This window comes from Euprymna scolopes, chromosome 39, assembly GCF_053919585.1.
Source record: "Euprymna scolopes isolate OS-2025 chromosome 39, ASM5391958v1, whole genome shotgun sequence".
Classification (NCBI taxonomy): Eukaryota; Metazoa; Mollusca; class Cephalopoda; order Sepiida; family Sepiolidae; genus Euprymna; species Euprymna scolopes.
Window position 1 is genome coordinate 35,605,518 of NC_136520.1, and position 16,131 is coordinate 35,621,648.

General features: G+C 32.9%; 1 protein-coding gene across 14 annotated transcripts in view; it reads left to right on the forward strand.

Moving 5' to 3' along the window:
• Positions 1 to 16,131, forward strand: part of LOC145263738 (uncharacterized) — a 727,869-nt gene that overhangs the window by 117,051 nt on the left and 594,687 nt on the right. For 9 of the 14 annotated variants that reach the window (XM_080120729.1, XM_080120720.1, XM_080120727.1 and 6 more), the window contains exon 2: positions 11,074 to 11,141. The exons of the other annotated variants lie outside the window; for them this stretch is intronic. Coding sequence is in view for 1 of the 9 variants with exons in the window: in XM_080120723.1 (XP_079976849.1) it covers positions 11,111 to 11,141 (31 nt within the window). In the remaining 8 variants the exon portion in view is untranslated. The remainder of the gene's footprint in view (positions 1 to 11,073; positions 11,142 to 16,131) is intronic. 14 annotated transcript variants of the gene reach the window in all.

Genomic DNA, 16,131 nt, shown 5'->3' on the forward strand with positions numbered 1-16,131 from the left:
AAGACTTTCAGAGTATTTGAATTGTCAATTTTAACACAATTTCTAACGTTTTTAACAGGACCAAATGATAACAGCTATTTAACTTTCAAAATTACCGTATTTTGGAGGTAATTGCACCAACTAAATAAAAAAGGTGTTCTTTATATGCGTGGTTGCCAAAAGAGCATGTTTAGCTAGTTGGCACAATTACCCCATTAGAAAAAAAAAATGAATGTAAAAGGACTTCTGGACAACTCTGGATGGGTACAGCTCATATTGGATATTTGTGGATGTATGAATAATTCTGTGTATATATAGACACAAAAACCTTATTCATGTCAGAACATGCAAATGGTTATATAAAAAGGGTGTCTGGAAAAAAAAATGTGATAATGTACTTGCATTTCAAATGATAAAATTTTTATTTATGAACATAGTGAAATGGAATAGCTTTGAAAAGAGAAGAAAAATTTAATTGAAGAATCATGTTTGCAAATGTTCAAATAATCAACCATTATTATCCAGACAATGCTGATAACAATTAAAGTATGGGTGCGTGTGATATATATATATATATATATATATATATATATATATATATTTTTGGAATGTCATATATTATAAGTTTTAGAAAATATATATGGGTAAAATAATAAATGTTAAGGGGTCAAAATTGGGCGTCAAAGTTTTTTTTTTTTTTAATTGACTTTTGCGGTCTCTATCAAATTACTCAGCCAATTTCTGGTCTAAACATTTGAAATTTTACATAAGTATTCAGAGATAGGGCAAGCTTTTTAATCGGTTTGAGTCGAAAATTTGAGCTGCCAAGGGATCAAAGTTAAAAATATTTGACTTTTGCGATGTGTAGCAAACTACTCAGCCAATTTTGGGTCTAAACATTTGAAATTTATACATAACGGGTATTCAGACATGCGGCAAACATTTTAATCAGTTTTGGGGCGAAAATGTGTCTGCCAAAAGGTCAAAGCTGAAAGAGTTGACCTTTGCAGATTCTACCAAATTCTTCTGCCAGTTTTGGGTGTAAAGAATTTTAAATGTAGGTAACTTGGACATGAGTAAAATAATAAATGTTAAGGAGTCAAAATTGAGGTCAAAATTTAAAAAAAAATTGACCTATGCGGTCTCTATGAAATTACTCAGACAAATGTTGGTCTAAACATTTGAAATCTTACATAAAGCGTATTCACACGTAGGGCAAGTTATGAATAGTACATAGGGCCGATCAAAGCTGAGCTGAACTGCTAGTATGTGTATATATATATATATATATATATATATATATATATATATATATCTGTGAAAGTGCCTGTGTGTGTGTGTCTGTGTGTTTATTTCCTTACACAATAACTTCTGTCAATTTTTAGTCTACAGACTCGAAATTTGATATACAGGGTACTGAGATTTGGAAAAATCTTTGTAATCCGTTTTCGGCAAGAAATTTGGCTGTTAAGGGGTCAAGGTTCAACGATTTGACCTTTGAGAACTCTACCAAACTCATCCGCCAATTTTGGGTCTAAACACTTGAAATTTTAGATATAGGTTCCTTGAACATGGATTTAACTTAACTTGATTTGAGCCCAAAACAATAAATGTTAAGGAGTCATAATAGGGGTCAAAGTTAAAAAAAAAAACTGAACTGCTTCGGTCTCTACCAAATTACTCAGACAATTTCTGGTCTAAATTTTGAAATTTTACATAAAGGGTATTCAGAGATAGGGCAAGCTTTTTAATCGGTTTAGGTCGAAAATTTGAGTTACCAATATATAAATGTATGTTTGCATGTCTGCCTAAAACTTTCGACAAAGGCGACGGATTTTTACAAGATCAGTATCGTTTTGAAGTTCGACCTTTCAGATGACAAATATTGAAAAATTGACTAAAAACATTAATATTATCACCTTCAATTGGGCACTTTTTTACAGGGGGAGGGGGGGTGATCGCTTTTTTTCGCCAATATTTTCAAAAGTCATCCTCCCTTTCGATTGTCTAGCCTTAATTAAAACCTACGTCACTTCCGGTTTGGCAATGGTCATAACAGCAAAGACGTCAGGTTTTTTTCCCCGTTCTTTTCCTCCTTGCGGTACGGGTTCGAGCCTGCCTTCCTACTACCACTTTTTTTTTTTTGCTCAACACACGCCTCCAAACACCCGGGCAACGCTGAGCTGAAATGCTAGTGTGTGTATATATATATATATATATATATATATATATATATATATATATATATTAGCAAAAGTACCCGTCGTTGACTGGGTTCAAAAACAGCCTACAGAAAATGGACTCTGATTTATGAGAGTATGATAGGTTATGAAAAGGAAGGGTTGTAAAGAGATAGCTTCGAATTTGGGGGTATCAAAACCAAAGCAAAATATGATGAAAGTATAAATAAAATAGATAAACCCCATAATTTATTATACTATACCTGTTCACACTGAAACACTTATCACAATATTCTGTGGATCTATATTAAAAACCCTTGTTAAACTTTGTGATATATTTCCATTCTATGGAGGTCAGGCGCGAACGAACACCCCATAATTTTATTATACCATATTTCTTCAAACTGAAACATAATTATCAAAGTATACTTACGCAGATAGATATGAAAAGTCTTTGTGCCTATTTCCATTCTATGGAGGCCAGGCGCGAACGCAGACCCCACAATTTTATCATACCATCCCTATTTAAGTTAAAACATACTTATCAAAGTATTATTATGTACATCTATATCAAAAACACTTGTAAGCGTTTTTTTTTTAATTTTTTAAATTTATTTCCATACTTTGTGGATCAGGCGCGAACGCAGACCCCACAATTTTAATGAATCATCATTATGCCAGATCAAACATACCCATTCCTGTGTCTCGATACATCTTCTATCATTATATGTGATCAGTTTTCTATAATAGTCAACCATATAGGAGCCCATTCGTGACCAGACACACGCACAGAAGTTCAGCTTTATATTATATTATATTATATATATATATATATATATATATATATATATATATATATATATATAATTTTTATTCATGCTTTAACCTTTGTATTTTGTAAGTAAATTGTTTAGGCTGTAAGGCTATTTTTTTGTTGTTTTATTTCCTAGTTATGCATTCATGACATTTTACGCTGTACTTGCTGATGTTGTATTCTGCGAACTTTGAAAGGAGGATGGTGGTGCGAAAGTGATTCATCTAGCGTTTCCTGATGGAGTTTAATTGGTTAGGAGATACCTCTCCTTGGGCGTGTGAGTGAGGCACACATTCAACAAAAGAACAGTCTTGTCGAGCATAAAATTGCTGCCTTTTTCTCTATTGATCAGATGTTTACGTGAATTAATATGCATTATTATACTAAATGTGAATCGATCACCATTTGTTGCCCCAAGGCTTTTGTTTCTTATATACTTTAATGACATAAAATACATGTTAAAATACACATCAGTTAAATTTCCTTTTTATATAAATAACCGATTAAGTTATCACTAGAGTTAGAATTGGTAAAACTACACAAAGAAAACAGGAAGCCCATCTATGTATTATAAGATGCCAACCTAGGATATTTCATTATTGCCTTGTCTGGTATTAAATAATTGGTTTTAAAGTAGTCCTACATGTAACCAGGATTGTGGAGTTTTTGAAAAACACAAACAGCGACATCAGTTGAATTTAACCTTTATATTCTAATTTCTTTATTCTTTCATATGAACCAGTTATAATAATGGATGCAAACTCAACTTTGGAACGTATGCATCATAGGTTTTGTAAAATTTGAAAATTGCATGAAGAACCAGGGTTGAAATTGCCAAAAATAACCCTAATTTCTGAAACATAAACAATCTTGACCTATGAAGACACTATTTTAAATTTAAATGTTACCGATCGACAGAGCATCTTGTTGGGATGTTTGTATGTAGTTAAATCATTTAACTATAGATTACTATGGTTAAGTTGTGTTTAGTATTGTATGATTTTTTTCTTCTTTTAGAGAAGGTACTTATGTAGGACCACGTTATAGGCACAATCTGATAAAGTTGCATAAACCACCAGGAAGTGCTGAAATTCTTAGATACTAAAACCACAGAAGTCAATAACTGATAAAGTGTATCTTTTGTTCATTACATTGTTCATGTTTTCCTTTGGAAATGAACCAGCTTGAATTCAAGTCAGAAATCACTTTAAGCAACTTAAAAGGCTCCAAAAATGTCAGTCGCTCGTTAAATCGATGATGATGGGAGTCATGGAATCTGAAGCGATTACGGTGTCTGAGTTGTTGAAAACAACACAGACTGAAACCATTGAAATCATCCTTTATATGTCACTAGTTTGTTGTTTGATATGAACCAGTTATAATGATGGACGCAGGCTCAAGTCTGGAATGTATGGATCATGTTTAATGAGATTTGTAAATTGCATGAACAGTCACAATTGAAAGTGTTAAAAATACAGATTTATGTTACGACTACATTACTGTGATTTCTTACATGTAAACTATCTGACCCACGGAAACACCACTTTAAATTTATTTGTACTGATCGACAGAGCATCTTGTTGAAAAGGTTGGATGCATCTGAAGAAAAAAAAAAAAGAAGAAATTTGTGATCAAAGTAAATTGCGCCCGAAACTTTCAAGGTTGACTTTATTGATCCTCTACTTGTAATACAATAATTTTATTAGTCTGCATTAAAGATTTCATGTTTCAAACATTTATTTGTGCGTCTTTATGGCACAGATACTGATATATCCTTCAATATAGACGTTTATTGATGAATAGAAAGACCACGCATTGCTTGGGATTAAATGGGGAATTTTATGCTTCTTTGAATTCAGAAATGCATGGGAGGTTTTGGCTTTGGTTTAAATGCTGGTTTTGCATCCAAAGTGTGTGTGTGTGTGTATATATATATATATATATATATATATATATGAAGAAATAAAAAAAAAACGACAGTATAAAAAATATGTACTAATGCATATACATTTATTTGTTTATTAGGGATGTAGGATAAGTAAAACTCTTTATATCATGGTATTTCGAAGCCTAATGCTTCTCATCAGAAAAAGACAGAAGATGCTAGGTAACACATTAGGGATGCGTCGTCTAGTGATAGCTACATTAGGAATTAAATAATTGGGCATGAGAGGAAAAAGGTAATTAAAACTGAGAGAGGGGAATAGGAGAATTACAGTGATCTATGCAATAGAGGAGGAATATAACTGAGATTACAAAACGAAGATGGGTGGATAACGCATATTCCATGGTGGGGTACAAGGTGAATGTTCAATATATGTGTGCCTATATGCATATATACTATCTGGAAGAATATATATACTATCAGAAGAGGGTTGTCTACTCTGAAAGCTGTTCTTTACATGTAGATGTTGGGGGTGTCTCTTCCAAATGCCGTTCTTAACATGACAATACTCAAAAAAGTAAAGTGAAAAAAGTCGTAATTGTTTTGTTTTACGCGCTAAAACAAGACAACATAAAACTGGAATTTAATTTAATACTATCGGTGGAGGAGTTGAAAAGAAGAGGAAGACTTGAACAACAAACGGAAACAGCTAGGACTGCTACCACTGATTTTGGTCACTCTAAACAGTTCGTATACGGTGAGAATCCCTAACCTCTAAAACTTCTGTTTTTACTTTCCATTATTATTCTAACGGACCATTCTTTGTAATTTTATTAATTCATTCCGATTTACGCATTCCTGTAAATTTCTTTTTTTAAATTCAAACTGTACTTGCATGTTATCGCCCCAAACCAGCACTAATCGACATTGCAAACCAGATTTTCATTCCGGCTACGGCTGCCAGTGTCCGCAATTATTCAGAGACGGCAGTGGTCACCACCAACAACAACAACTGTAGTTTACTTTTTGCACGGGGGAGGGGGGGGGGGCTGTTAACGGGCCCTGCTAGTTTGCAATAAATTAGCATACTTTTCTACAATTCAAAAAAAAAAAAAAAAAAAAACTTTATCTGATTCAGCCGTTTAATATACTGGAATTCTTAAACATTTAAAAAGAAAAAAAATCAGCTATGGAGAATAAATTTTATATTTTTTAGTGAGAGTTTGCATTCCGTATTTGAGTTTTTGTTTGGGTACTGAACCTAACAAATAAGGTATGATTATAGGCTATAGAAATATTTACAAAACAAAGTTAAATGTAATGGATCCCGGGCAATGCTGGTTTGGTATAGCTAGTATATTATATGCAGCATAATCATGTTGACGCACCAGTTCCTGTTGGATCACCAGAATTAAACAACGTTAAGCCTCGTCAGTATTAAAATGAGTGACAATTTGGAAATATCAGATGCTGTATGTGCTCTACACCTATGTTGATATTGTTTCCAGTCTTTCACTTCTCTTTTCCACTAATGAATTAATGACATGTTATTTTTTACAGCAATATGCAAATTAGTTATACAAAATATGTTGATTACATGTATATTCTGAAAACAACTGAAAGATCTTATTTTGTATTCTTCGGATTACTGTTCTCGTCTTGAGTGCTATTCATACAACGTTTCAGCCGATGTAAATTTTAACCTTCTTCAGGTGCATCTTATTGAACTTGGAAATCTGCACAGCATTTTGAACAGAACCACAAGGGTTGCATGCCCTCCTTTTGTCAGCCATGACTGGATAAAAGTCTTGAGTAATTTGCAATCGTATTTTTCATATCATCCGCACTGAGAATTGAACCTTCCACCTTCAGAAGAATCACTTACAACTGAATTTTGCCTAGTATTTTATCCATTATGCAACAGGTTCTTGTTTATGAAATTAAGGTTTTAATATAACTGCCAGTGCAATAAGAGATGCAAATTTATAAATTGAGATAACAAGAGCTGGAAATAAAATGTAAGTGACGGGCAGTTGCTAAAGAAAATAAGCCATATTTAATGAAAAAAAGAAATATTCAGAACTTACAAGTTTGGAGTTATTGATCGTGAGTTTAGTATTATAATAATTTTATTCAGATGTATGGAACATTTGTGATTTCAAACGTTTATTCTGGAGGTCTTTGTAGTGCAAATGCGGACATATCATTTTATGCATTTATTTATTAACTAGCCTGGGTGCCCGACGTTGCCTGGGTGTTTGGAGATGTGTTGAGAGAGAGAAAAAAAAAAAAAAAAAAAGGTAGTAGGCAGGCAGGCTCGAACCTGTACCATGAAGGAGAAAAATTTAAACCCGTTAACGGAAGTAGATTGTTCCTTTTCTCTCAGCCGTTAATTTAGTAATTTTTATTTTATTGTTAGTTAGTATTGCTTGTAGTGAGGATTGAACCATCAACATGTAGCAGACTGACACTTAGAACTGATTGTTAATACTTTTATCGGTTGGTCATTGATTAAATTGGCTGGAACGTTTACAAAATGATAAAGATGAGTATTAAAGCCAGAGTAATCCAAATAATACAAGTTTTATGTTAAGCCATCATACTGTTAGCGGTGATCCTTCTGGGTGATCAAATGGTCAATTCCTCTTCTAGTTATTGGTGAAATAGCAACTTCTGTTTAATTTGTAGACAAATTCGTTTTAATATGTGAATTGTACTTTGGCATATAATCAACACAAAAACAGTTGATACACCGTAAAACAGACGCACTATTATATTTTAATTAATGCAGATTTCTTATTATAGAGACAATTCTCTATTGCTTTTTATTCATTATAGTAATGATTTAAAAAAATATGACTTGGTTACCATCTGCTAGAATCAAAATCAGAATGTTTAGTGCTCCAGCCTTAGTTGTTTTTTTTATCTCGGCAGAATCGTTATCATTTGAGCTACTGACAGATGGATATGAAAGGTTAAAACTCTAGTAACTAAAGAATTATGTAAAGCTTCTATAGAAGCCGGATGTTTATAGAACTGGTGATTAACTTTGATTGTGTTAAGCACTTCGGTGGCAGGACACTAGTTATAAATGCCCAACAAGCTCAATATCCTGTTTCTGAATTTATAAGAGGACGATTGATAACTCGCGTTATTTGGACTATTCAGACTAATTTTCATCCTGGGCGTTATTTTCTCATTTCAGTTGACGTAACCTCTGACCTCTTTCAGGTGTATGTTGCTGAACTGGAATCCGCACAGAATATTTATGTGAACAGACACCTCGCTGATCTCCTCACATAGTCCTCAGCAGAAATGGTTTCAAATAGTAGTTCCTTATGCCAAAGTGGCAATATGCCTTGTTTGGGTTGAACAAGAGTAAAAAAAAAAAAAAAAAGAAGACTCTGTAGCTCCAATTGAAAATTTCATTCTAATGCGTTTCATAATATGAATTGTGTTTTTGAATTTTATTAAAAGTTCTGTTCCTTTTTATATTATTAACCGATTAAGCAATCCCTAGAGTCAGATTTAGTAAAAACTATACAAGAAAACAAGAAGTTCAGCTGTGTATTACAAGATGCCAAAGATATTTCATTGTTGTCTGGAATCAAATAATTGGTTTAAAGTAGTGCTATATATAACCAGGATTGTAGAATTTTTGAAAAAATACAAACTGGACATCATTTGAATTTACCTTTTTCATGTGTATGGCTCTAATTTCTTTATTCTTTTATATGAACCAGTTATAAGGATGGATGCAGACTCAAGTTAGGAACGTATACGTTAAAGATTTTGTAAGAACATGTAACCAGTATATTTTGTACTTTTACCTTAAATCGTTGTGGTTTACTTCCGTTTGCGTTTGATTGAAATTTAGTCTTAACCGCAACAGCTCGCGGTTTGAATTTTAGTACAATCCAATTTTGCAATCTGACAACAGGTGGGAGTCAAACAGAATAATATCTGCACATATTTTATTTTTATAAAAGATTTTCAGAAATAATTACCATAGCAAAAACAAAGATTTTTGGTTGCAATAGTAAATGTAGTGGTGGTATGTGTTACCCATTCAAATTTATATCATACTTAGCAGGCTGCCCCGGCGTTGCCCGGTTATAAAATATGCATAAATATTATATTTTAATTAATGCAGATTTCTTATTATAGAGACAGTTCTCTATTGCTTATTATTTAATATATAGCAATGATTTCAAAAGGTATAAAATATGACTTGGGTACCATCCGCTAGAATCAAAACCAGAACATTTAGCACTCCAGCCTTAGTTGTTTTTTTTTTCTCTCCAGCATCGTTACCATTTGAGCTACTGACAGATGGATATGAAAGGCTAAAAATTAAGCAACTGTTGAGTTATGAATGTTTAATTTTGCGCATGTGCAAAAGTAACATTAGGATTAAGGTTTTATTCGGTTTACCCTGCCAAGGTCAACTGTGCTATTTTCAGTTTTCACTCCTTAGCAGTAAATGTTTGCTACAGGTCCAAATACCCTATATATCAAATTTCAACTCTGTAGACCAAATACTCAGAAGTTTGATAGATTTTTTACATACACACACACACACACTGACAAGCTAACTTATGCTAGAACATTTCCATCTTAAATTCTACGCAATTATGCAGAATTTAGAAACCATGCATAAATAGAAATCAACGTAATAGTTAAATGAAACCAATTATCTGATTAGAATCCACAAAAAATGAATAAGTAAATAATTAACGCTCGTTTTTCAAAGGAATATGCAAATTAGTTAACTTTCATGTAGTCGCTCGCATATCCATGACTGAGTATATTAAGAAGTTCATTTTAATAATTTTTAAATAGGAAAAGTAGGCTTTTAATATCAATATCAGAACGAGAAAAAAAATTGACTTTATAGGTGTGTAGATAGATAAATCAATATAAATAGCTGTACGTATTTTATTTAAAAATTTTACGATAACATAAAATTCATGATTCATCAAACTACTGTTCTCATCTTGGATGTCATTTTCACGTTTCGGTCGATGGAACCTCTGGCCTTCGAGTGTATCTTGTCGAACTCTGGAATGTTTTCGTCAAACTCAGGAATTTATTTCATAGGGGTAACATGATCTCATTCTGACAACCACGGCTGGGTAGAGGTTCTAAGTAATTGCAATTATGTTTTGGTCGCCCACTCTGAGAATTGAACCTTCAACCTTCAGGATGATATCAGTTTCACAATTGATTTTTCCAAGTACTCTAACCACTGTGCCACGGATCCACAAGTACCCGTGGTGCAGTGGTTAGAGTACTTGACGTAACATAAAATTGTTTTTTTTTCTTGTACCTCCCTTATTTTATCCCCTCTCCCTTTATCTGATGTATGTCTTTCTTTTTTTTTTTTTTTTTTAATTAAAAATCTCACAATTTGTTTTGTTTCATTTGATTGGATCCACTTTTTGTTATCCATCTCTACATTTTGTTAAATTTTTTCTTCATATACACAGCGCAATTCCCTTTCCTTCCATTCAAAGTAACTTTATTGTACACTTTAAAAGGGAGAAAGAAGCAACCTTAGTAGAAGTTAGTGTCCCCAATGATGCAGGATTAAACAGGGCTGAGACGGAAAAGGTCTTATGTATGACATGAAAAGAAATTGGAAGCTTTGAAAGATCTCCATCGTTTCAGTAATTATAGTAGCAACTGGATTCATGAAAAAGAATTTAAAAAACTACCTGGCAAAGATAACCAGTGAACCAAGTGCAAGCAGAGAGATTCAAATAATTGAACTTGAAGAGACGGTTAGAATATTAAAGATCCCTCGGAATATGAGATAGCGGGTGAATGTTTAGCATCTAAGCTCAAACAAAATTAAAAAAAAATGTTGAATCCTATCTTTTCTCTTTCGTTGTCCTATCAATTTACATGCCTCTCCACCAGTTTCATGTGGGTGTGGTCATTTCTGAACGTCTTTGACCAAAGGATAGAACAGATACTACACTTTCCGAAATAGTCCGAAAACTGCATAAATTATACTTAGTAATAATAATCCTTATAAACGGTCATCAATGATTTACTTTCCTCTTTTCTCCCTCTGTTGTGTTTATTTACTTCTAATGTCTCTGATATGAAACTTTTCGTTCTTGATGGTTGTATATGTGAAGAATATATTATTTAATGATTTTCTCCGATTTTGAATAATTCTTAATTATTTATTTCAATTTTTGTTGCAGGTATGTTAAACTACTACTTGGAAATAATTTTATAACGATGGATAAACCCTTATTACTCTCAATATATGGTGAGTAGATATTTAATTAATCTCTATAAATTGCTGGGCCAAAATTATTTAATGGTCGTCAAGTGTTTATAGTCTCACATCTTTTATACAAAACTTGTAGACTTAAAATATTCAGTTTCTTTTACGTTTTTATTCTTGTTTTCTCTTTTTCTTCTTTGTTTCCGAATTTTTATCTCTCACCCCCCCTTTCTCTTCCCTCTTTTTTGATTTTCTCTTCCCCCTTTTTCGATTTTCCCTTCCCTCTTTTTCGATTTTCTCTTCCCTCTTTTTCGATTTTCTCTTCCCTCTTTTTCGATTTTCTCTTCCCTCTTTTTCGATTTTCTCTTTCCTCTTTTTCGCTTTTCTCTTTCTTTCCTCTTTTTCGCTTTTCTCTTTCTTTCCTCTTTTTCGCTTTTCTCTTTCTTTCCTCTTTTTCGATTTTCTCTTTCCTTCCTCTTTTTCGATTTTCTCTTTCTTTCCTCTTTTTCGATTTTCTCTTTCTTTCCTCTTTTTCGATTTTCTCTTTCTTTCCTCTTTTTCGATTTTCTCTTTCTTTCCTCTTTTTCGATTTTCTCTTTCCTTCTCTCCTCTTTAATCTTTCCTCTTTTTCGATTTTCTCTTTCCTTCTCTCCTCTTTAATCTTTCCTTCTCTCCTCTTTAATCTTTCCTTCTCTCCTCTTTAATCTTTCCTTCTCTCCTCTTTAATCTTTCCTTCTCTCCTCTTTAATCTTTCCTTCTCTCCTCTTTAATCTTTCCTTCTCTCCTCTTTAATCTTTCCTTCTCTCCTCTTTAATCTTTCCTTCTCTCCTCTTTAATCTTTCCTTCTCTCCTCTTTAATCTTTCCTTCTCTCCTCTTTAATCTTTCCTTCTCTCCTCTTTAATCTTTCCTTCTCTCCTCTTTAATCTTTCCTTCTCTCCTCTTTAATCTTTCCTTCTCTCCTCTTTAATCTTTCCTTCTCTCCTCTTTAATCTTTCCTTCTCTCCTCTTTAATCTTTCCTTCTCTCCTCTTTAATCTTTCCTTCTCTCCTCTTTTCTTCTCTTTTCTTCTATTTTCTTTTCTTTTCTTCTATTTTCTTTTCTTCTCTTTTCTTTTCTTCTCTTTTCTTTTCTTCTCTTTTCTTTTCTTCTCTTTTCTTCTCTTCTCTTTTCTTCTATTTTCTTCTCTTCTCTTTTCTTCTATTTTCTTTTTTCTCCGTTTCTTATATTTTGTTTTTGTCATTCGGTTACCCACTACGCTCTTCCTCTCTTCTGGCTGGACTTTTGACCTAACTGTTGATGTGCTAACAAGATTAACCTCCTCACATTCTATTGTACCGTGGAAATGTCACTTCATTCTCTCTCCCTTTATTAATATTCATTATTCTCATCTTCTCTTTTGCTTTTCGTCTGCTATAAAATGTCTTTAATATGCATCTTTTATGCCCGTTAACTTACTTAATTACTATGGTATTAGAACTAATATTGAGTATCGTGTTTAAGTGAAAATATTCGTATTGTGACAACTCTAACAATAATAAAAAAGATTTCATTAAAAAAATTCACAAAAGTTTCTTTATAAAATAACAAGATGTGACATAAGGCCAAAATTGGATGGAGTGGAATGCAGGTTGGCTTTTGTCACCTGTTTATTCTTAAATTTCAATCGCCAAAATACCACATTCACTCTATGAGTAAAACCTACTTAACCTCAATGGTTTTATTTTTTATTTATTTACAAAAAATATACACAAATTCATCGATTGAAGGTAGGGTATGCTGAAAACCCTCAAAAAAAAAAACAACAGATTGCTAAAAGCAATTTAAAATAAAATGCTAATTGTGGTGGTTAGTAATCCTCCCAAATCTATTTAGATAAACAAGATATTTTCTCTAAACTGATTGTATTTAGAACTATTAAGCTATTTATGTTTGGGAATGTGTCTAAATTAGATTCTGACATCAGTTGTAGTCTCGATCATATAGTCGCTGTCATCGTCGTAACAAAATGATTCTCCCTTTGAACAAAACCATTACCCTAGTTTGAAATGAGTAACAATGTTTTATTTTGAGACTAGCCTGAGTGCCTGGCATTGCCCAGGTGTTTGTAGGTGTGTATTGAGCAACAAAAAAAAAACGTTTTAGTAAACAAGCAGGCTCGAACCTGTGACGCAAAAGGAGTGTGTGTAAGGGTGTTGGTTGAGCAAAACAGGGGGGGGGGTGCGAGTGCAAAAAAAAAAAACAAAAAAAAAATAGGAATAGTAAGCAAGCTCGAACCCATAACGCACCAGAGGAAAAGGAGGTGAAAAAAACAAACGGTCTTATCGATGCGGCCACTGCAATTGTGACATCACGGGCGGTCGAAATGTCCTTTATGCGACATCGTTGACACGAGGTTTGAATGACTTGCAAAAATGTCAGCAAAAAAAATCGACTCCTCTTTGTAGAAAAGTGTCCAGTTGAGGGTGAAGAAATTAATGTTTTTTAGCCAATTTTTCGATATTTGTTATCCAAAGGGTCGAGCTTCAAAATGATACCGATCTCGTGAAAATCCGTCGCCTCTGTTGAAAGTTTTAGGCAGACATACAAACATACATACATACATACATTTAAACAGACAGCTGAGAGTTATATAATAGATGTTACAATGATACTCGTTTTCTTGTACCAAACAATAGACTTGGAAATTAAGACAAGCATATTTTCTAACCAAATGCAATTCATTAACTTAGAGCCCATCTGTCTCTGAGAATCATGCAACCCAAACAAACTGCAGGAAAGCGAAAATGTGTGTGTGTGTGTGTGTGTGTGTGTGTGGACACTTTTCAACCTATATACTTAACAAATGTTTGATCTACAGACTTGAAATTTGGTATATAAAGTATTTAGTCATGTGGGAAACTTTAAGTGGTTTTCATCCCGAAAAAAGGGGCTGTTCAGGGGTAAAAATTGAAAAATTGGTACTTGGGGGATCATCGGATTTTTATCTGTCTGTCAACTGCTTCACGACTGTGCATGTTAAGAATAAGTAGGTTTGAAAACACTTTTTAAAAATCGTGGCAAATTGGCCTAATGCTTATTGGATTTGACTCCTCTAGGTTTGGATTTCGATCTCAGTTTGAGTATTTTTTTTTTTTTTTTTAATTACAAAAAATGAACTGTTTAGCGAAAACGATACTTGCATGCAAATGTCTCAGTTTATTTATTTTTTTATTTTTAAAGGAATTTAACATTACGTTTAATACCGAGCAACATCTGCTAGTATACATATAATCTCATTTGGACCAAACCAGATAAATCACTAGAGATTATCAGCTGTTAATCTATGGGCATAAAAAATTGATTGACCTTGAAGTCCACCATCTAATCACAGCATTGAATCTCGTATCTAGCAGTGCATCACTTTTTTTCAAAGATTTTAAGAGGTTTGAATTCTTGACTTAAACCCTAATTTAAAGATGTATTTATTTTTCCAAGTGGGGAAATCAAATTTTAGATGATCAAACCTCAATCCAAATATATATTGCATTTCTTTGGTGGTCCCTCTTCTTTTCGTTAAATATTTCTCTAATAGTAAGCTTGTTGTCCGCGTGCATCACAACTATACAATCCATTAAATATGCAGCGTTGCACATATTTACATATTGATATATTCAAAATATCTTGCAACCCCTGATAAAAAAAATAGTATACCTAATAAAGCAAAAAAAAAAAAAAAAAAAAATCTTAATACAACTTTATTAGCAACTAATTATACATATCCGGTGTTGCCCGGGTGTTTTTATTCTTATTTAGCTTGTTTTTTTTTTGTTTTTGTTTTCTTTTTAACCAAACTATATTTTACCCCCAGCTCCTGTTATAATCTCCATAGCATTATAATTTTTTCTCTTAATCGTAATCCTAACCTCGAGTTGGTTCTGTTGAGCAAAGTTTGAAACCGATTGGCCAGTCCTTTCAATCTTTATTTTTTTGTTAAAATTTCATTGTTTAAAAATAAATAGTCTTTACAACCATTTTGTACAACAATATCGTGTGTGTGCACATACATACATATGTAATTTAATGTGGGGTAGACGGATTTAATGAGTTAGTTCATTTAGATGTTCTAATAAATCAAGACGAAAAAACGACAAAGATAGTGTACGATCGTTTCAGAGACGATGTCATGTTTTAGATATAATCTCTTCATCAGCACAATGAGAGGAAGGCAGATGGGTGACACACGCATATATATACATACGTGTGTGTGTATATATATATATATATATATATATATATATATATATATATATATATACACACACACACACACACACACACACACACACACATGCATGTGATGAATTGAATACAAATCCATAGTTTAAACATAACGGAGAGGGGAGCATTTGAATATGCATACCTTTGCTTAACAGTATTAGTCATAAAACAATCATAATAGGATCTGATTAGATTTGAACTTTGCATTGTAGATTTCATAGGCAACGATGGTATCCATTAACATTAACCCTTGTCTCGAAAGAAGAATTATGTGAAAACCAAATAAATTATGCTAACTTTTATTAAGAACTAGTAAGGGGAGGGGACTTGCCCGTTCGTAAAATACGTGTAAATATATTTTGATTCATGCATATTTCGTATTTATTATCACAGAGCCAATTCTCTATTGAATATTATATTCTACGTAATATACAGTACCGATTTCAAAAGTTTAAAATAAAAATGATTTTGGTGCTATCAGCTAGAATCAAGACATTTAGTGCTCCAAATCCATTCCCTACCGTTTGAGGTGTCGCAAGATAGATAAGGAAGATTTAAAATTAAACCACTTTAAGCTATGAATGTATTTGCACGTGCGCAAAACTAATGGAAATATGTTGGCAAGTTGAAATGAACATTTTGCATTTCAAATTGCCGACATATTTCTGCATGCGTTATTCATCTCTCCAAAAATAAACCATCCTTTGTGCGCGATTACTATTTACTGTTAATTTCAGTGTTATGTGGCCAGTAGTTTATCGGTTAAATATTTAC